The sequence below is a fragment of the Plasmodium gallinaceum genome (genome assembly GCF_900005855.1).
Source record: "Plasmodium gallinaceum strain 8A genome assembly, contig: PGAL8A_v1_98, whole genome shotgun sequence".
In the NCBI taxonomy this organism is placed as follows: domain Eukaryota; phylum Apicomplexa; class Aconoidasida; order Haemosporida; family Plasmodiidae; genus Plasmodium; species Plasmodium gallinaceum.
The window spans coordinates 1,608,284-1,631,545 of NW_021628265.1; the positions used below are offsets into that span (position 1 = coordinate 1,608,284).

The window sequence follows — 23,262 nt, forward strand, 5'->3', positions numbered from 1 at the left end:
TCAAATATGTAAGAATATTTTTTAAAAAAAAAAAATGTTTTCAAGAAGGAAAACAAACATTTAGATTAGTTCCCATATTTTAGGGACAAAATGAAGAGATGGAGAAATAATTATCTGAAAATTTTCACTTTTCTTTAAAATTTTTGTTATTTCAATCCACTTATTATTTAATTTTATATAATAATTAATAGGTGGAAAATTAATTAAACCAATTTTTAAGGGAATTATTTTTAAATTTATAATATATGAAGAATTTTTTGGGATAAAAAGTACTTTTTTTCTAAATCCATTTATTAACCAACTATATTCATTTTCATTATTTCTTTTTTCAGCATTATCGATGCACACATCATATTTCATACAAATATCTTCATTGATATAATTTGATATTATTATTTTGATATTCATAATGGAATGAAGCATACCACATTTGGGTATATTATAATGAATATTAATAGGTAGTAAAAATTGAGGTATTAACACACTAAATTTATAAATATATTCGTTTTTTTTATTTTTTAACGTTTTTAAAATAAATTGATTTACGTATTCATATTTTATGCTTATATCTCCAATAATGCTTTCATAATTCATATATTTATTCGAATTATTTTTTATATTGATAACGTTATGATATAGTACTTCAAAAAGTAAAAAAATTGACATTCCTCCCATTATATAATTATTTACATAAATTTCATCATAAAAATAATTTTCTTCAAAATTCGAGTTATTATTAGAAATTGAATTTTGCTTATTTTTACAAAGTTCATTTGATTTGTACGAATTATCTTCATTTGAATCATTCATATAAATATTGTTTGTTTTATATTCATTATTTTCATTCGAATCATTTAAATTATCTGTACTTTTTTCATTCATGACACATTTCATTTTTTTTTCCTTAACATTTTCATTATTTAAAAAAAAAATGTTCACATTTTTTATTTGTGTAATGGATTTTTTTAAAATAGATATATTGAATTTTTTTAAATATATAGAATAATTATCATTATGTAACTTCAATATTAATTCATATAATATTGTATTATTTAATCTGTATGTATTTATTTTTTCCTTAAAAATATTTACAAGATCAAATGTTTTTTCTATAACTACTTGTCTATTTAAATATGGGTCTAATAATTTATCTTCAGAATTAATAAAATCAACAAATTTTATTTTTCCTATATAATTAACATATGACAATTTATGTATATCACTTTTTCTTTCTTTTCTTTTTTTCTCAAGTAAATTTATATTTAATATACATTTCATATTTAACTTATCAATTGTATTTGAATAATTATTATTATTTGTGATATTGTGATAATCCATATTGTTAATAATAACATCTTCATTATTTAAATTATTATTATTATTAAATTTTTCACTATTTATATTATTATTATTATTAAATTTTTCACTATTTATATTATTATTATTATTGCATTTTTCACTATTTATATTATTATTATTATTATTAATTACCTTTTTTGGTATAAAAGATATTATTGCATATGATTTTCCTAAATTTTCATTTTTTTCTTCATTGTAATATTTTTTATTATTATTATTATCATTTTTTAAATGCAAGGAATTATTATCTTCATTATTAAAATTAACTTCATCTAAAACTTCAAGATTATCTATTTGTATGTCTTCATTTTTTTCAATATAAAAAACAATTGAATTACTAATATTTAAATTTTCACATGTATAATCTGAGATTTCGTTTTTGTTTTTTACAAAAATTTTAATATTTTTTATATCATTATTTTCTTTTTTAATGAATGTTTCTGTTGATAGTAATCCATTTTCATCATCAATAATTGAATTTTCATAATTAATGTTTTTTTCATTATTTTTTATAATTAATTTTATATAATTTGTATTATTATATATTAAAGATGAACTATTTAAATAAGATGTAATTATTTTACAATCTAAAATTGAGTCTAATGTTTTTATCCTAATATAAAAAGGAGAAAGAAGTTGATTTAAAAAGAATTTTGTATATTTTTTTGTATCAATTAATATATCATTATTAACTATAAAATTACTATAAGAATTCAAAAATGGGATTAGTAAGTTGTTATTAGGTAAGACACCTATCTTTTGATAAAAGGAAAAATTATTAATTATAAGAAATACATAATCAATTTTAAAATCAAAACTTTTCCAAATTATTTTATTTGATTCAAGAATATTAGTTATGTTTAATCTTATTATATTCAAACCACTTTTAATGATATATTTATCTTTAGAAAAAGTTAAATATAAAATTTTATTGTCTTTTTCATTATATAATTGAATAATTATTTCATTAATATAATAATCCAAAGTAAAAGAAGAAAAAATAAATAAGTCAAGGTTCTCATCATATTCCATACATAAATTTTTAATTCTTGACTCTTTTATTTTTTTTTTTTTTTTATGAATATATTCTCGTATTTTTAAATGTAACAATGTTTCTATGTGATGAATATTCAAATTATTACTTGTATTTATAAATTCATCATAATTATTTCTTCCCTTTTTATCTTGATTTTCATCGAAATGATGACAACTTTTTTTATTTTTATTAATGTAACCAAAAATCATGTTTGATACGAAAATATATAAGTTGTAATTAGATTGAACACATATTTTAATATCTGATTTTGGTATATAAATATCATTATGTTTTTCATTTTTTGAAACAGAAAAATTAAACTTTTTTAATCCCTTTAAAAAATTCTGATTTATTTCAAAGATATAATTATCCTTGCAAAATTGTTTTGTTTCGAATTTAATTAACTTATTTAAATTTATTTTGGGTGGAATAATCATTTTTTCATTTATTTCTGTATTAAAATTTTTAGAATTGTTTTTCTTTTCTTCTTCGCTTTTTACTTCTTTAATTTCTCTTTGATGTATTTCTTTTCTTTTTATATCTAAAATTTGTGATCCTATTTTATTTTGTTCAATGATATTAATTACTTGTTTTTTTGCTAATTCAAAAGTCGATATATCTTTTTTTAGTGAGCTAAAAAAATCATTATCATATTTTTTTTCTTTTTCTAATTTTAGAATTGAATGTTCGTTATTCAATGAAAATAAATAATATTGATAATTCTGAAAATGTGTAAAATTCATATTCACATTTTTAAATGGTAATATCTTAATATACTTATTTGATAAGAAAAAGGAACAACAAAAATGATAAAATTTATTATTTACACAATGATATAATATGAGTTGCATACCTAAAAAAGTAAGAATATCCAAATTCGATTTTTGAATAATTTTTTTTGTTAATTTAAAGGATTTCTTATAAATTTTATTTTCAAATAATAAAATAGCCAAAAAAAATTTGTTTATTACAGAAATGTTGTTATATTTTCTATAACACAAATTAATGATTTTATTCATAATATTCATAAGCAAAAGAGTTTTTTTTTTTTCATTATCTTTTGAAAAATTTTTTATGCGATAAATCGGAAAGTTATAATAAACATTTTTCTTTGTGTTTTTATGCTCTTCTAAATCTGCTTTTTCTATTTTTTTTTCAAACCTTTTTTCCTCCAAATAATTTAAATAAAAATTAAAAAAAAAAATTTTTTTCACATTTGTTTCATCTTTTGATAAATATTCATTGTAAGTATTTAATATATTTTTTAAAATAACAAAAGATAATTTAAAAATATTGGAAACATTTATATAAAAATCATTATTTAAAAAATGAATACTGCTGTATGTAGAATCAGAAAATTCTGACAAAGAGGAAAATTGTGATGAAGAATCATTAATGGAATTACTTTTTTTTGTTTTTATTTTCAGATTTTTTTTTAATTTTTTTTTTTTAGTAAAATTATTTTTATATCCTAGTTTAATAATATTTTTTTGCAATAATAAATACCTGCTAATATTCATGTTTTTTTTTATATTTTTATCACTTATACTTTTTTTATCGTCTTCCTGATAAAAATAACTTCTATGTTCAAATAAAAATTTTATTAAATTAGCTAAATTATAAAAGTAAATTGAGAAATAGCTTTCTTTATTTATAAAACAACAATTTAATATAAATTTTAACTTATCATTGTTATTTTTAAATGAATTCATATCATTATTTATAGTTCGATTAATATCATTAATACTATTTTCTTCTTCCTTTATGTCCTCCTTTACTACATTTTTTTTTTTTTCTTTTTGTTCTATACAAATTTTACTAACCAAATTTTTATTATTCTTATTAAAGGTGTCATTCAACTCATTTATAACCATTTTTTTATATTTATCTAGCTTTTTATATTCTATATCTTTTTCATCTTTACTATTTTTTAAATTATATTTTTGTTCATCAATATTTTCATCTGATGAGAAATTAAGATTTTTTCCTTTTTTTTTTTGTCTTTTCTTCTTATATTTTATTAGTTTTTTTTTTATGTTTTTTAAACAATTAATATCTTTAGAATTTTTATTTAAATTATTTTCAAATTGATCAAAGTTATGCATAAATATAAAAATTTTATTAGTATAAAAAAACTGAGAAAATTTTAAAGCTTTACTAGAAATATATGAAAATTTATTTAAAAACAGTAAAATAGTAAATTTTTTAAAGAATATATATTCTAATAAATGTATAGAACAAATTTTTTTTTCTCTTATATATTTTCCTATTGTTAAATAATTTTTTTCAAATAAAATAGAAGAATGTATAATACATTCTTTTTTTTTAATATATACATTCAAATTTTTTATAAATAATTTTGCAATTGTATTATATAAAATGTAGCTTTTCTTAAACATTTTTAATTTTGTGTATAACAGACATAAATTTTCATTCCATATAAATAGTGATAAAAAATTATCATACATATCTATATATAATTTTTCATCATAATCTGTAATAAACTCAAGTGAATTTATGTAAAATGACAGTTTGTTTTTATCTAAAAAAAATTTGATATCTATGAATTCATTACAAAATAGGAATACATTATGTTTTTTATAAAATTCTATAAATTCATTAATTTGAGCATCTTCATTATTTACATAAGTGTCTGAAATATTAAATTTTTTTTTTTTCTTTTCAATACATGTTTTTTTTTTTAAATCTACACAACTAAAAAAGTTAGTTAAGCATTTATTATATCCATTTTTAATTATGCTATACTTTTTTTCTATACATATTTTTAATTGATCAGAATATCGTAGCTTAAATTGCTCGTATAATTCTTTTACTTTTTTATTGGAATCATAATTTTCATGCTCATGTAAGGGAAAACTTAATATTTTATTGCTTTTGTAACTATTATGACTAAAATCTGCTTTTATTTTTTCAATTATTTTTTTAATGTTTTTTATTTCATTTATGTTATCTACTAAATTATAAACGTAAACAATTAAAAATTCTTCATTTTCATCATTTAAAACTTCAGTCCACCTTTTTAACATATTTTTCTTTTCATTTTTATATATTTCTAAATCATTTATATATAAAAAATAAATGTAAATAAGTGCTCTTTCTGATAATAAACTTTCTTCATTTTTAAAATATTCTGATATTGGGTTATTATAAAATGTGTATTTTAAATTAACTGTTAATGTGTTTATTCTTTCATTTAATTTTACATCCGATAATTCATAATAATCTTCTTTAAAAAAATTTTTTAATTTACTAAATATTCTTTTTTCCCCATAACAAGATATACATAATTTATCGCCATACATTATTTTAATAAAAATAAAAATACAATGTAAATAAGTTATATATATACATACCAATCATTTGTTTATTAATTTTACTTCTATTATTTCTTATGTATAATTTATTAATTATTTTCTCATTAATGTTTAAATACTTTTAATTTTATCAAAGTTATAACTATTTACTTATGATATATATAATACTAATATTTAATATATAAAATAAAAACAAAATACACATATTTCATTTTATAATATACACAAAAAATTAGAATTTCAAAAAAAATATATTTTTATATAAACGAGAAAATATTATTTTCCCATTTTTTTTTATAAATATGATAAAATATATATATATAAATATATATATTTACATGTATACATTAATAATATATATTATTTAATAAACATTTAAGAATAACAGATTTATTAAATGATAATTCCTTTCTTTCTACTTTTATTTGAAAAAGCAAAAATATATACATGACACATCATTATATCTCTTTTAATTTAAACATAATTCAGGTATTATAATAATATAAATATAAAAAAAAAAATTTAACAGAATTATTTTACCCTTATAAATTGGTGATTATACTATTTCTTTTTATTAAAATATATTAAATATTGCAAATTTTTATCTTTTTAAAATTTTCTATTTTTTTTTTTTTTTTATATAAATAAGCTTCAATTTATAAAATTGTATTACTAACAGTTTAAAGGTATCTTTGTATTATTTTATTTTTTTTGGATAAATCATGCAATAATGATTTAAGAACTTAAAAATAAGGCGTCTACAGAATATTTTATGTTTTTTAATTTTGTAACTTTTTATGCTATATTTTTTTAAAATATATATTTTTTTTTTTTAAATATATTTATATTATTTTTGTGATTTTTTCTCTTAATTACAATTTATTATTTTTTTGGAGTACGTATATTTATTTGATTTTTTATTAAATTTTTATTTTTTTAATTACATTTATATTGCGGTTATATATATATACATAAATATATATATTTTTAATAATATTAATCTAAAAAAATAGCATAAGTATATTGATAAAAAAAAATATTGTTTTATTAACAAACTATAGAATCTTATAAAGTATGAATACAAAAATATATTAAAAAATATATATTTAAACTTTAATTTCTTTAAATAAAGTTAATGTCATAACGTTTTCTTTTTCTTTAAGTAGTTAAAAAAAAAAATTTCTTTTTTGCTTAGTATTATATATATATATATATATATTAGTATATTAATATTTTATTTAGGAAGAATAAATTATTTAATAGGGGAGTAGATGAAAAAGTAATACTATTTTTATTTAACTTTTATTGAAGATTTTTCAAATAGGTTAAAATATAAAAGCATAAATTTTTAAACATACAGAAAATTACAGAATTAAATAATATTAAAAATATGAAAGATATTGAGATAACCATTGACAATTGTGCTTATGCAAAAATTTTTATGCATGCTTTAAAAAATTCTTATGATGATGTCTGCGGAATATTAATAGGAAAATACTCTGAAGATGAAAAAAAAGGAAAAAAATGTTCTATTACTAATTCTATACCCTTATTTCATACACATATATTAGCTCCCTTTCTAAATTTATCATTTACAATGGTAAAAAATTTTAAAATATTAAAAAAAGAAAAAAAAAGAAAACACTTATTACGATTAAAAAAAAATGAATGATATAAATAAGATAAAAATTGAAATGTATATATATATTTATATGTTTGAAGTATGAAAAACATATTTACTACAGTATGATATAATATATACTATGTTTTTGTTTAATTCATGATTATAGTTTATTATTGTTATTATTTATATATCGTTTTCATATCCATTTTAAATATAAAGAAAAAAAATACATTCATTATTATATATATATATACAATATAAAAAATAAAACTAATTTTTATGATTTAGGTAGAGAATTATTACAAAAATAAAGAAGAAAAAATTATTGGTTATTATCATATAAATGCTGATGAATCAAAGAATAATGATATAAAAAATATAAAAATTTGTGAATTAATTTCAGATAAATTAATAAAAAATTATAAAAATGCCCTAATTTGTCTAGTTCAAATATCAAAGATAAATAATAACGATGATAATTGCTTAAATGTAATAAATTAACCATATATTTTTATTAGAATATATACTAACATGCATATATATATAAAATTTCAATATTTAAATTTTTCATAAAATTATAGATTTACATGAAAGGAGATACTTTCGAGTGGAAAAATGTAGATATAAATATTTCTAATGAAAATAAAGAATTTTTAAAAAAATATATTTCAAATAATAGGTTTGTAATTTAAGTTTGAATAAAAAAAAAAAAAAAAATAAAATAAAATAAAATAAAATAAAAGACAATAATAAACATATATAAATATATTATTTATTTTTTTAATAAACTGTAATTTAACTTTTTTTATATAAATTTTTTTATAGTTATATGGATATTTGTGACTTTGATGACCATTTAAATTGTATTAATTACGATTTTATGAACCCAGATTTATTCAAAAAGGTTTAATATGCAAATTCAAAAATCAGGAAATTTGAAATTGAATATTTATTAAGATAAATTCCAAATAATATTATATATAAACATTTATATTTTTTTTTTTTACAAAGTTAATTTGTATATATTTCTTTTTTCTTGAATTATTATATACACCTTTTTTTAGAATTTTTTTTTATTGTTAATTAAAAAGCTCCATTATAACTTTTTTTTTTTTTTTTTTCTTACAACAATTTACATGTTTTTATTTTATTTTTTTTTTTAAATGATCTAAATAATTATTAAAAATGAAAAAAAAAAGAAAAAAAAGTGTCTTAAAATTTATATGGTACAAATAAATTATGAATAGGTGCTTTCTTACCTTTTCTTTTTTGTTTTTTAAGACTAGAAAAAGATATTTATTTTTCTATGCACCGATATGCATTTATCACTTTTAAACCATTTTTTTTATAGTTTTTTTTTATTGGGGAGGTGATTATTTTAAAATAAGATATAAAAAAAAAGATTAATAATAAGCTTATTTTTTAGACTTTATAAAGCATATATAAATGTATGTTATAAAAAAAAAAAAAATAGAAAAGAACATGTATAAATATAAGCATATGTGTTTATAGATATATTATATATATATATATATATATATATATATATATATATATATATATATATATATATATATATATGTATTTAATATATTTTAATTTAAAATGAAGAATATAATATTTTTCATAATTATATTACATTTTTGTAGTTTAGAAGTACTTAAGTACGTTAATACTAGGAAAATGCTTGAAGTTCAAAATGAACTTATAAATGAAATTGACAATCCTCTTAAACATACATATACTATTAATAATGCTAATGAAAGGAACGTAAACAAAAAGAAAGAAATTAACTCACTAAAAGATCCAAGAAATTTTAATACTAATGTGAGTATGAACAATGAAAACATATTAAGTTTAAAAACAGATAAAAGGAATAAAAAAAATTACGACATAAAAGACTATCAATTATTTGATAAAACGTATGAAAAAGGTGTACATAATTATAATAGAATAGGAAATGAATTAAACCAAGTAAAAGATATAAATTATCATAATAAGAAAAGTAATAGCCCAGTGGAACATATAAATGGAAACACGAATGAAAATGTATCATATAAATTAAATGAAGAAGATTTAAATGAAGAAAACTCAAATGAAGAAAATTCAAGTGAGGGAAATTCCAATGAGAATAAATCAGATAAAAATAGCTCACAGAAGTTTATTTCACATCATGAAAAATATAATACGAAGAATTACGATAAGAATAAAATAAATAACAGTAAAATGAAAAACATTAAAAGTAATTTCAACAAAAATTTTTTGTATAGTGAATTAAAAAATATAGATTATTCTCAACATGGTAATAATTGGGGTATGGGGAAGTGTAAAAGTGGGAAGTACCAGTCACCTGTTGACTTACATTTACAAGGATTAAAAGAAAGAGATTTAAAAAATATAACTGATGTTTATTTAAATTTATTTTATGATGATGATTATGCTTGGAACAATTATAATAAACCATGGATGAAAGGAGATATTTTTTATTATTATGAATACTTAATAAAGAAATTAGTTATTAATAGAAAAGATAATGTTTTTCAAATTAAGGCAGCAAATAATGGAATAATTCCTTTTGGCGTTTTATTTACGACTGACAACCCAACTATGTTTTATGCAGATCAAATTCATTTTCATTCTCCAAGTGAACACACATTTCAAGGGTCAGGTAATAGAAGAGAGATAGAAATGCAAATATTTCATTATACAAATGATCTATATCAATATGATGAAGAAAAAGGGAAAAATCCCAAAACAAAAGTTAATTTAAATAATAAATTTAAAAACAATACAAATAAAAAGGAGAACAGTTATCATTCATACCTTGTCTCTTTTTTAATGAATAGTTTGTCTAATTCACAATTGGAGAAAAAATATATGAAAAAAATGAGAAGTGGTAACATAAAGAATCAGTATCAAGTTTTATCTATCACATTTACTAGTGCAGAAATAAATAAATCTACTATTGATCACTTTAGGAGATTACCATCGGAAAAATTTTTAAGAACTATTTTGAATGCATCACATAAAGTTCCTGTTGGATCGGGTAACAAATTATCCTTATTTTTACAAATATTATTTTAAATATATATATATATATATATATATATATATATATATATATATGTATATGAGTGTTTTTTTTTTTTTTTTTTTAGAACCCACATTAGTAGATTTAGATGAGGTTCTAAATTTAGATGCTCTAATGATGATGCTAAATATTGAAAATATGGAATTTTTGTCATATCATGGATCATCTACCTTACCTTTATGTGAAGAAAATGTTCATTGGAAAGTAGCCAAACAACCATTGCCTGTATCAACCGAATTAATCTTAGACTTCTATAAAATGCTAAAAAAACATACACCTAATTATAAAGGTAGTGATAATGATAATTACAGAGTTTTACAAAATGTAGAAGATAATTCAAAAAATTATGGAAAAGTTGATCTAATTCAAGGTTTCCCAGTACAAGTATTAATCTCTTCAGCACTGTCTACATTGGAAGATAGAGAAGTTATTAATATTATAAAAGATGCTTCTACTAAATCTTTTTCTAATTATCAATACTTTAATTATTTTTTATTTTACCTTTTTTTTATAGCACTAAAATATTTATATAATAATTAAAATTTTTTCTTTTTTTATGCTTGTATAAATTTTTTTTTTTTTTTTTTTGTTATAATATTATAATTAAATTATTTATTTTTATAATTTGATTTTTATAAAAATATTCAAAATTGTTTTTTTGGATTTTTTTTTTTTTTTTTTTTTTAAGTTTTTAATATTTCTTTTTGTATATATAAAACAATATATTTAAGTATTATTCATTTTTCCCTAAGAATTTTTTTATTTTTTAGTCTATTATAGAAAAAAAAATTTTATTTACCTTAATTCTGTTATATTTAATCTATTATTTTTTGTGATACTTTTATGATTTAGTATTGTTTTTCATATTTTTGAAGTATTTTATTTGTTACTATAATTTTTTTTTAGTTAAAACAGATTCTTAAAGTGTATATTCTATTTTTCTAATACTAGTTTTGTTTAGATATCAAATTTTCTCATTTTTTCACAATATTTAAAAAAAATATATATACAATATATATTTTTATTAATTTTTTACTTTATTTTTTAAATAACTATTTGGTATTAATATAAAAACTAGTTTTTATGTTTGACAATTCAGCAATAAAATTCCGATATAACAAAGAATAAATGATAAAAAAAAAACGAATAAATAATTAATAAAAAATGCTAATTTCCATGGATCTACAAAAAAAATTGAAATCAAATAATCTGAAATAATAAATGGCTGAATAAAAAGATTCACCATTACATAAATATATGTAATAAGCAAAATGCATAAAAGTATTCTCCCTTTTACCTTAACATCCATTGTACATTTTAAAAAATATATTTATATATACGAAAAAAAAAAAAAAAAAAAAAAAAGAAAAAAAAAAAATTAAAAAGTTCATTATAAATGTGAAATATCTCCTCCAAAAAAAAGTTTTACTCTTTGTATAATTGAATCTTTATTAGGATCAAATGGTTTATCTTTTGATGGTATTTCTAAAATTGTTGGTAAAATTTTATCATGTAAATCAACCAAATATCTAATTTCATCAGCTATCTATCAAAAAAAAAAAAAAAAAAAAAAATTAATTTTTAATTATTTTTTATATTTATAAATTATATAAATATATACATTATGCAAAAGTATTTTAGATTATTATGTTTTATGTAATGGCAATTTGTTAGACTACGTATCATTAAAGTAATATACTATTTTTTTTTTTTTTTTTTTTAATTTACTTGTTGATTCATTAAGATTACACCACAATCATGTTTTGATGTATATTCTTTGAAAACATCTTCAATTTCTGTTTTATTTGTTTCTTTAAAAAAAAATAAAATAAAATATAATTAACTCAAAATAAATATAATATTAAAAGGAAATTTAAAATAAATACAAACTAATCTTTTCATTTCCATAATTTCATAAAAAAAAAAATTAAAAAAAAAAAAAAAAAAATCAAAATATTTATTATTTTTTAAAGATATAAAGATATTTATATAATATTATTTTTTTATTTATTACTTGAATTTACAATGAAAAAATTTTTTTTTCCTAATCCATCACGAAAACCAATTCCTGCCAATAAAAAACCTACTACAGAATCCTAAGAAAGTTAAATTTATTTCATAAAAAATGTTTAAAATTTTTTATTTTTTTATTTTCTAACTTCATCGCCTATGATATATATTTTTAAATCTGTTTCATTGAAAAATTTATGTCTTCTTGATGCCATAATAAATAATATATATATTTCTTTTTTAATTTTACACGATATGTTTTTACAAAAATAATATTCTATTTACAAAGGTGTAAATTGCAATTGTTAAAAAAAAAAAAAAAAAAAATTCAAAAAAAGAGATATTATGAAAGCATATTTGTTAATTTTTTTTTTTTTTTTTAATGGGAATTAAGTAGCTATTATAAATAGATAGAATTAAAAAAATAATAAAACTTGTTTTTTTAAAGTAATATTTCTTTCCTCTTTATTTTTTTTTTTTTATATTAAATTGGAAGCCCTATTTTTTATTCAGAAAGCTAAAAAAAAAAAAATAAAAAAAAAAAAAAAAAAAAAAAAAAAAAAAAAATTAATGCATAACAAAAAATACATATCCAAGTAAATTCCTTGTATATTTTTTAATATTCAAATAAAAAAAATAAAAAATTTATATTAAGAATTTTTATGATATTTGTTTGTGCTTGTTTCATTAATTTTTTTTTAGAGACAAATTGTTTAATATAATATTTTGGATATTTTTTCATTATATCATTAATACAAAAAAATTAAAAAGAAAAAAAATATTTGGGTTTTAAAAAATTTTAATTAGAAAAAAAAAAGGAGACTATTAAAAAAATTATAAATATGTAAATATATTATACATTTAAATTTCATATACGGGAAAAATTTTCTATTTTAAATATCCTTTAATCAATATAATTATGTAAATAAATGTAATGCAATTAACAATGACGAAAATTATAATGCAGCTTTTTTTTTTTTTTTTAAAATAATTATGTAAGAAAATGAGAACACATGATTCTCTTTTATATATTTTTAAAAATTTCATAAATTTATAAAAAGTAAGGGCATTTAAAATATATAATGTACTATTTAAAGTAGTGTATTAGTATAACTTTGAAATATTAAAAGAGAATAATAAAAAGAAAAAAAAATTAAAATGAAATATATAAAAAAAGGATTTACAAAAAAGTAAAAATGACTAGAATATATATTTACTTAAAACCGCATTTTAAAAAAATTTTTTTTTATTTGTTTTTTTTTTTTTTTTTTTTTTTTTAACTTCATCTTTAGCAATTTTTTTTGTTCTCCTTAAATGTCATTAATCATCTTCTTCATCTCCTTCCTCTTCTACCTCTTCTTCATCATCATCATCTTCTTCTTCATCATCTTCTTCTTTTTCTTCCTCTTCTTCTTCATCTTCATCTTCCTCTTCATCTTCCTCTTCATCTTCTTCATCCTCTTCTTCATCCTCTTCTTCTTCGTCTTGTTCATCATTATTTTCCTTTTTCCTTTTGTTTTTTTTTTTTAAATTTTTTCCCTTTTCAGTTAAACTTTCATCTACAGTTTCATCTTCTTCACCTTCTACTACAGCTTCATCATCATCTTCATTTTCTTCATCATCTTCATCATCTTCTTCATCACTTTCGGAAAACTTTTGACTTACATATATATTTTGGTTTCTTCTTCTGGGTCTTGTAGTAGAATCAATAATATTAGAAGGATCAATACCATCTAATTCCTCTTTTAATTTCTTTTTTTTTCTATACTCATGTATTTCAGCTGGATTAGGTAATCTGTTTTGTTCTGAACATATTTGCTTTTTTTCACAAAATTCAATTATTCGTTGTTCAAGTTTTTTATTATATTCTTCTTCATTTTCTTTATTTAAATCTTTAAATATAGTGGGGCCTATTTTTAAATCTAATACAATTTTTCTTAATTTCTCCTTTTTAGTTGTATGAGCATTTTTTTGTTTACTATTATTACTAAAACTTCTTTTTTTCTTTTTTTTTGTTAAATCATCTCCAGAATCTATTTCTTCTTTTCTTTTTTTTTTTAGAGGTTTATTTTCATCTGAATTTATTTCTCTTTTTTTTTTCTTTTTTACCTTTACTGATTTATCACTTTCTGATTCATCTTCATACAATTCTTCACTTTCCCTTGAATCTCCCTTAATGTCTTCACAACTTTCCTCATTACTTTCAATAACTTTTTTTTTTTTGATATTATTCTTTAATGTATATTTTTTAATTTCTTCATCTTCATCTTTATCTTTTTCTTTTTTTTCATCGGCTTCTTCATTCTGTTGTTGGTTATATAATTTTAAAATTTTTTCCTTTAAAATTTTTTTTAGTAAATCTTTTTTTTCCTTATTTTCAGAAAAATAAGATTCATCTACATTTAAATGATCAGCTACATCCTTCCTAACACTCTTTAAAGTTACTAAGTTTAAATCTTTTTCTGGTAATATCTTATCTAATATGCTCTCTATTTTACAGACTTCATTTGTTGTATCTATAAATTTTTAATTTATATAAATAATATACATATATATATATATAAATTATGCATATTGCTTTTTATAATTTTTATATTTATTAATTAGCTAATTTTATTAAGTTTATAAGCCATATTATCATGATATTTATTACATAAATTACATATAATAAAAAATTATAATTTATATATATATGAAATCTTAATAATAATGAATATTACATTCCATTTATACAGTATATAATACATATATATAATTATATATATTTACCCATTAGCTCAATGATAAATTTTCTAAAATATCTTTTTTTTTTTCTTGAAGTTACAAATAATTAGTAAATGTGTAATTAAAAAAAGTTATCTAAGAAAAAAAAAAAAACGTATTAATCTCTTTGCTATATGTATAAAACTTTGAGGATTCTTTAAATGATACTAATGTTCTAAAGATGGAAAAAATGTATATGAACTTTTAAGTTCAATATAAGAACAAAAAAAAAAGGAAAAAAAATTGAAAAAAAAAAAAAAAAAAAAAAAAAAATTNAAAAAAAAAAAAAAAAAAAAAAAAAAATGGAATTACACTTTTATTAAGAAATTGACAATTTAGTTAATATTATTAATTTAAAAATAATATTAAATTTAAAATAAAAACTTTTTTTTTTTTTTTTTTTTTTTTTGTCATGCACGTTTCTTTTTTTTAAGTTTTAATATTTTTTTCTATGATTCATTAAGAAAAATTTTTATTATTTTTTTTAATTTGCTTTAGATTTTATTTTGCAATTTGAAACAAATTTTTGTATATATATTATAATGTATTTTTACTTTTTTTAATTTACATTTTTTTATATTTATTTTCATATTTCTTATATATATATATTTTCATATGCATTTATACCTTACATCTAATTTTGTATTTATTTATAGTTAAATCATTTTCATATTGATCATTTAGAAGTATTAAATGTCTTCATATATTTTTTTTCCCTTTTTTTTAGTATATATTTTTTGATAGTTCATTTTATTTCTATTTTTTCTTAATGTTATATATTTATATATTAAAAAATATTATTCGAATATATGATCATTTTTAAAATAAAATTTTAAAGAATATTATAATTTTATTATTTATTATAAGTAATTATTCAATTTAATAAAAATTTTAGTTCTAATAAATAATACTCTTTTATGTAAAATTATATTTTATAAAACTCAATAAAAAAAGAAATAAAGACAGTCAAATTTTATTTTAATAGAAAAAATTGTAAAGTGTATAATATTTAAAAAAAAAAAAAATATATAAATTTTCCATAAAAAAAGAATTACAAAAAAAAAAAAAAAAATATTTATAAAAATTATTTTAATTTATTAAAAGGCATTTCATATTACAAATAATGAAATGGATTTATACCACTACATTTATAAAAAAAAATTTATATTCTTTAAAATAATCATTATACATATTTTAATGAAATTTTGCCCTTAGAGTCAATATTTATTTCTTTTAATAACAAATATACTGATTAAGATTATATAGAAAAAATAATAGGTTTAAATTTTCTTTTTTTTAATGATATTTTATAAATTGAAATATATTTAAAAAAAGAAATTATATAGAAATACTTTATAAACGATCATATTTTAGAGCAATATTTTTTTTTTTTTTGTGCAATAATTTTCTAAAGGTGTAGCAAAACATAGAGAAATTATATATATATCAAATTTGATATTTTTTATAACTCATAAATGTAAAATGTTTTAAATTTGTTCATGAAATCCTTTATAAAAAGAATATTAGAAAGAAAAGGAAAAATTCCATATGTAATGAGAATGTGGTATTTTCCATTTTTCATTTATTAACTATAAAATACGTATAAAATGGAAATATAAATTGAAATAAAATATTTAAACTCATAAATTAAAATTTAAAAAAAAATAATTTGAACGCAAAAATAGAAATTTATTTTAATAGATTTATATAAAAAATTATACAGTAGTTATAGTCAAAATTATAAAAATAAAAGAACAAATTAATTTTAAAGGAATTCTATAAAAATGAAAAAGAAAAGAAATTATTTAAAGAATTAAGAATTTCATTTGATATTACTTCACATTAATATTACAAAACTTAACACATTTCTTGTAAAATTTATTAACGTTTATGTTTATTCTTTATATTTCTAAAAAAGAAAGAAAATTTTGTATACTTTAAAAACGTACGAAATAAAATAGAATAATTATTTTGAAAATAGTAACTTTTTATGTACATTTATAAGATAAAAATATCATGAACGAAAATATCATTAATATATATATATATATATATATTGAATAATAATTATAAAAATATATATGTAAATATACAAACATAATTTTCTATTTATATATTCAGAATTTTTGCATAAAACTGCATGGCAAATAAAAAGACGGAAAATTTTGAAATAGATTGTACATGTTTGGAATTATATGAAAGAGTTACAAAAAAATATTGCTTTAATGATTGTGCAATAATAAAAAAATGTATAAAAAATGGAATCTTAAAAGAATCTGATAGTGTATGTATATATGGAAAAGAAAATTGTGGGAAAACATTATTATTAACAGAAATATTAGTTGACCTTACAGCTGTTAAAGAATTAAAAGGGATGAATTGCAAAGTTGTTTATTTGGATTGTGATTTGTCTTTTAATTATAAAAATTATGAAAATATAATAAATAATAAATTTCTTAAATATATGAGTAATTATAAAACTATTAATACTGATAAATGTAAAAATAATAGTTTAAAAAAAGAACTTTTAGATAATTCTTTTTCCAACATTTATTATATTCCAATTTTCAATCCAGGTCATCTTTTGGTTATTTTAAATACGTTAAAAATTTTATTAGAAAAGAAAATTTCCATTGAAGCACTGATTATTGACTCTTTATCTTTTTGGAATTTTTGTAAATATGATAAAATAAATTTTTTTTCAGATAATAATTACGTAAAAAGAAATGCATCAGATTTATTAGATTATGCTTTTACTCTCATTTTAAATTTAAAGAAAAAATTTAAATTTCTATTTATTTATACAAAATTAAGTAATGAGGATAAATTTATTGAATATACTATTAATTTGTCCTTTAATGAAAAATTGAAAGAACAAATAAATGGTGTTGAAATACCTGAGAATAAAAATTATCATAATTTCTCTATTAATAAATCAAACGATTTAAAACAAGTATTTTTAATACCTCATAATTTTAATGATATATTGAAAACACATATATTTCGCAAAAAAGATTTTATAACTAATAATTTTTTAATAGAAAAACCTTTTTTAATTTTTTTAATATCAAATGAAAAAAGTGAATTTACACCTATCAATAAGAAAAATGATTTAAAAAATTTGAACATTTTATTGTGCTTATCTTCTGAAATGAAAGATATGGACAAAATTCACTACTCAAAATTTTTTTTTATGATAATTAATTCGCACACAATTGTATCATTATAAAAGAAAATATATATATATTTGTAGAGAATTATTAACAACGTATAACTAAAAGTAATAATTAAATAAAAGAAAATAGTTCCCCATGGAATTAGAAAAATTTACTTGCAAATATAATTTTATAATTTAAACTATATAAAAAAAGGAAAACATGAATTTGCTAAAAGGAATTATTAATGTGTTATACACATGCGAGTTTTTTATATATTTAATTTTTATTAAAATATAAATACTTCAATTATCAAAAATATTTTATCATATCCTCAATATATTTTAGATATATAATTCAATTAAGAAATTAAAGAAATCATATATATATTTCCCAATAATTTGTAAAAAATAATGAGTTTAATAGAAATTTAATTAATCCATTATCATTTAAAAAAAATTCTTAAAAAATTTAATTTTTCAACAGTAATATATTAAATATCATCACCGTTTAGTTATTCATATGGCAAATAAAGGAACACTATAAAATAATAATTGTTTTTTCTAATTTTTAAATTTAAAATGCAAATAAAAGGAAATAAAAAATAAATGTGAAGAAATAATTTTCTAAAGAAAATTGCAAATTTTAAATTAAGATATTTTAACCTCATAAATAACAAAATAGAAATAATTAATACAACTATTTTAACTTGTCATATAGAATATTATTAAGAAAATAATTTAGCTGTATGCTCTAAAAATCCTTTTTTGTGAATAAATCTGTTACTTTAAATAACAACGTAGAAACTTTTTTGTATAGATAAAATAATAATTTTTTCAGAGAATAAAAATATATATAGAAGCAAAAAATTCTTATAACTCCATTTTTTATAATAAAAAAAGCTTTTGAATTAAATTTTTTAGAAAATATTTTAAAATCATATATGTAATATGATAATTAAAGTATTCTATACTTCTACGACATAATTCACTTTTAATGATTATTTTATAACTTATAATTTGTATTTATTAAACAAAATTTTAACATAAAATTTACATCATAAATAAAAGCAGAAAAAATAATTAACTTTTTGTCGTTCATATGCACTTATTTTGCACACAAAAAGAAAATTATTTCCTTCATGTATTCTTACAGTACGTAATAATTAAAATCTTAATTTTAACTAATTCCTTCAATAAAAAAAAATTCCTTTTATATGGAAAATAAAATTATATAAAATTTTTTGATGTAAATTTTTTTTTTTACATGCAAAAATTTATAAGCAAAAATCATATAAAAGAGAAATTATAAATAAAATGTGCAAATTATAAAGATCTAAATGTATTTACCATATTTCATAAAAAATAATGAAGGATGCTAAATATATAAAATTCTGAAATGATATTTAACAAAAAAAAGATGTTTCAAAATAACCATTTTTCACATTTAATATATACATAAAATTTTGGTTAATAAGACCTACATATTAAAAGAAGAAATCATAAGAAATTATAGACTTGTTGCAAAATATTTACACAGATTGTTGCACCATTTATAAAATTTTTTTTTGCCTTTTACCTTTAATTTTTATCCTTACATAAATTTAATGTTTTAGTTTTCACTTATGTCAATGAAAGTGCATGAAATATTTCAAATATTTATTTTATTATATTTTTATTAATAAAAGATTTAATTGTATATACAAGACTTACGTATTAAAGTTAATCATTTTTGCATAATATTCACAAAAAAGAGATATAGTCTCTCGTAAAACTATCATACACATTTTATTCATTTTATTTATTTTTTATTTGTTGCTGTTGTAATTCTAAACAGAAATAAAAGCTTACTACTTCCAAAAAATTTTTTTTTAATACATATATGTTAAGAAAAAAATTTCAATTTTTTAATAAATATAAATGAACTGTTCAGAAAACATCTGTAGATTGTTTCATAATATATTCTGAGATCAAAATTTTATTTTTATTTATTTTTTTTTAATATAAAATATAGCGTTTTTTTTTTTTTTTTTTTTTCTAAAATTTAAATCTATTATTTTTAAATATTTGCCATAAAACTTTCTTTTTTATTTTTTAATTCTTAAAAAAAATTTTTAATTTAAGGAAAAATGCAATCTACTGAAACGCAAAATTTAAAAGCTACACCAAATGATGGAAATGAAGAAAATGTGTATGATAAAGATACACACATTAATTCATCACAAGATAACAATTATAATGAAGCTACGCAAAATTTAGGAAAAACAAATCCTATAGAAGGATATTATACAGTTACACATGAAAATAATTCGCCAATGGGTGTAAATAATATTCAATATATGACACCTAGTATTAATGAATCGGGAATACCAGTTGATCCAACGGCTATGCAAGCAGCTGCAGCTATAAATCAAAGTTTAATGTTTCAAAATAATGGTGTCCCCACAGATTACCCCGTAAACCATTATATAAAATAAGATTTTTCTAATTTAATTTTTATTTATATATTTATAAATAATTAGAAAATCTTAATAAAATATTTTTAAAACACTTTAACTATCAAATTTTATTTTTATATTTTTTTTTTTTTTTGTAGCAATATCATATGTTTAATGGAATGAATACAATGTATGGAGGAATCCCTCAGTACTATGGGGGTTTACATATGCCAATGAATCCATATTATGATCCATATGGGATTATAAATCCTTTATCTTGTGCTCCTCTTAATTTAGAAAAAACAAAAAAAAAAACAAAAAAATTTTACTGTTGTTAATATTTTGAAGTATAGAAATATTCTTTTTTGCTATATAGTTGAAAATATTTTTTCCTGTGAAAACTGGCTTTTTACGTTTTTGAAAATATATTTTATAATGTACATTTTTTCTTTTATATTTTTTAATTATTATATATGTAAATTTTATCTTAACAATAAAATTTATTTTATCATTGAATGCTATTAATTTTGTTTGCAAAAAATTACGAAAAAAAAAATTATATATATAATATTTTATAAAGACTTTCACGAGTGATGCAAATTACAAGGGAGAAATTTCCATATAAATGAAGGGTTTTTTTCTTTTTTTTTTGAAAAAATCGTAAATTTCACATTCATAACTGTTTTCTTCAAAATTTTGCAAATTAAGTAATTATTTAATAAAGCTGTGAAAATTTTTCTTTTTCGTAAATTTGCTAAATGATTATTATTTCATATTACATTTTTTTATGCTTTAGTTTTCATTAAAAATTTATTTATTAAATAAATAATCAATTTTTTCTTTTTTTCACTAAATATTAACCAATTTCTTAAAAACGAATATTAAGTTTTTATTACATTTAAAGAAAATTGAATGAAAATATAACTTATTAAATATAATATTATTCCATTTAATTTCTTGATTTGCGCAAAAAAAAAAAAAAGTATAAAATTATAGTATAAATAATAAATATTTTAAAAATTTACAACAAATATAATAAAAAAAAATTAGGTAAAATTAATTTTTACTTTTTATTTCTTATCATTTACATTTATATGCATGAAGTTAATTTTAGTAGTTGAGATATTTTAACATACATTTTTTATTAGAACATAAAATCTATAATTTATTAACATTCATATTGTTAAATCTAAATTATGGAACTACTATATATGAATTAGTATGAAATGTGTTAATTCAAAAAATATATTTTTATAGACAAAAAACTTATTAAATAATTCAAATAAAAGTGGTAATCTATATAAATATAATTTTTTTTTTTTTATTTATTATAAATGAATATTCTTAAAATTAACTTGTTAAATTAAAAATTAAAAATTTAAAAGTAAAATAATTGCATTAAGATATATAGATTTAATCAGGTATTATTATTTAAAATTAAAAATATTAACCTCATAATTTTACTTTGTCTTAAAATGTATTGCATTAGTATTTTTAAATTACAACTTTTTATATTATTATATACTTTCAACAGGAACTTTTTTTTGAATAACATACACACAAATATAAGGTTATAAAATGTAAGAATATTCTGAAAATTACAAGACAAAATATAAGTAGAACTCTTCTACAATGTACTGTATAATATACATAAAAAAGTTTTATAAAAAATTTATTTAAATCATATTATATGTATTTATAATATATATATATATATATATATATATATATTTTTTTTTTTTTCTATTAGATTAAATAAATATTTTTAGTTTAAATTCTTTGAGAATAATGAAAAATAATAAATTTATTTTTCTTTATTTATATATAAAAACTTCATCTTTTTTAGATTTATACAAAATTAAAAATATATTAAATTTTAAGGAATTAAAAATAAGATAATAAAATTAGTTTTAATATTATCAAAAATATAAACAATAAAATATGTTATTTTTCTTTGGAGACTTATATATAAGACCTTAAAACAAAATTTTTATAAAATCAGAAAAAAATTGTCTCTTTTTTACACTATATTACAAATTTTGATATTTTCATAAGATTTATGTACTTTTGCTACTTTCAATATTAAAAAAAGGGAAAATTGTAAACTGGAAATTTTCGTTTTTTAAATACCATCATTGTTTAAAATTAATGTTATAGGAAATAAAATATAAAATATTATTTATTTTTTAAATTTTTTAAATCATTAATTTTTTTAAAGTAAAATACTTTTTAACTTGTTAATGAAATCTTTTTTATGATTGTTATTTATGAATATTACTTAGAAACGTAGAAATAGAAGATATTTTTTTTTTTTTTTTTTTTTTTATACATGTATTAGTAATTATTTTATGTTATATAGAAAAATATAAAAACTAAAATAATAGAAATATAATTTAATTTCACTAATATTATTTCTTATTCTTTTAAAAATTCCAAATTTATACATATTTAA

General features: G+C 17.2%; 7 protein-coding genes across 7 annotated transcripts; 4 read left to right on the plus strand and 3 right to left on the minus strand.

The window, feature by feature from the left end:
• Window positions 1-60: 60 nt before the first annotated feature.
• On the minus strand, window positions 61-5,718 carry PGAL8A_00367300 (conserved Plasmodium protein, unknown function; the record flags this gene model as incomplete). The annotated part of the gene is made up of 1 exon (XM_028672729.1): window positions 61-5,718. The coding sequence occupies one exon, from the start codon at window positions 5,716-5,718 to the stop codon at window positions 61-63; it is 5,658 nt and encodes a 1,885-aa protein (XP_028529253.1).
• Window positions 5,719-7,120: 1,402 nt separating this feature from the next.
• On the plus strand, window positions 7,121-8,264 carry PGAL8A_00367400 (conserved Plasmodium protein, unknown function; the record flags this gene model as incomplete). The annotated part of the gene is made up of 4 exons (XM_028672730.1): window positions 7,121-7,330; window positions 7,643-7,843; window positions 7,936-8,033; window positions 8,180-8,264. The coding sequence occupies 4 exons, from the start codon at window positions 7,121-7,123 to the stop codon at window positions 8,262-8,264; spliced, it is 594 nt and encodes a 197-aa protein (XP_028529254.1).
• Window positions 8,265-8,959: 695 nt separating this feature from the next.
• Window positions 8,960-10,985, plus strand: CA (carbonic anhydrase, putative; the record flags this gene model as incomplete). Its single annotated transcript, XM_028672731.1, has 2 exons — window positions 8,960-10,400; window positions 10,513-10,985. 2 exons carry the CDS (start codon window positions 8,960-8,962, stop codon window positions 10,983-10,985), a joined length of 1,914 nt encoding a protein of 637 aa, XP_028529255.1.
• Window positions 10,986-11,835: 850 nt separating this feature from the next.
• On the minus strand, window positions 11,836-12,670 carry PGAL8A_00367600 (vacuolar ATP synthase subunit f, putative; the record flags this gene model as incomplete). Its single annotated transcript, XM_028672733.1, has 4 exons — window positions 11,836-11,991; window positions 12,174-12,256; window positions 12,460-12,541; window positions 12,605-12,670. The coding sequence occupies 4 exons, from the start codon at window positions 12,668-12,670 to the stop codon at window positions 11,836-11,838; spliced, it is 387 nt and encodes a 128-aa protein (XP_028529256.1).
• Window positions 12,671-13,775: 1,105 nt separating this feature from the next.
• PGAL8A_00367700 (conserved Plasmodium protein, unknown function) lies at window positions 13,776-15,228 on the minus strand (the record flags this gene model as incomplete). Its single annotated transcript, XM_028672734.1, has 2 exons — window positions 13,776-14,971; window positions 15,225-15,228. 2 exons carry the CDS (start codon window positions 15,226-15,228, stop codon window positions 13,776-13,778), a joined length of 1,200 nt encoding a protein of 399 aa, XP_028529257.1.
• Window positions 15,229-17,358: 2,130 nt separating this feature from the next.
• On the plus strand, window positions 17,359-18,447 carry PGAL8A_00367800 (P-loop containing nucleoside triphosphate, putative; the record flags this gene model as incomplete). Its single annotated transcript, XM_028672735.1, has 1 exon — window positions 17,359-18,447. The coding sequence occupies one exon, from the start codon at window positions 17,359-17,361 to the stop codon at window positions 18,445-18,447; it is 1,089 nt and encodes a 362-aa protein (XP_028529258.1).
• A 2,054-nt stretch (window positions 18,448-20,501) lies between these two features.
• On the plus strand, window positions 20,502-21,148 carry PGAL8A_00367900 (conserved Plasmodium protein, unknown function; the record flags this gene model as incomplete). The annotated part of the gene is made up of 2 exons (XM_028672736.1): window positions 20,502-20,828; window positions 20,969-21,148. 2 exons carry the CDS (start codon window positions 20,502-20,504, stop codon window positions 21,146-21,148), a joined length of 507 nt encoding a protein of 168 aa, XP_028529259.1.
• Window positions 21,149-23,262: the final 2,114 nt, after the last annotated feature.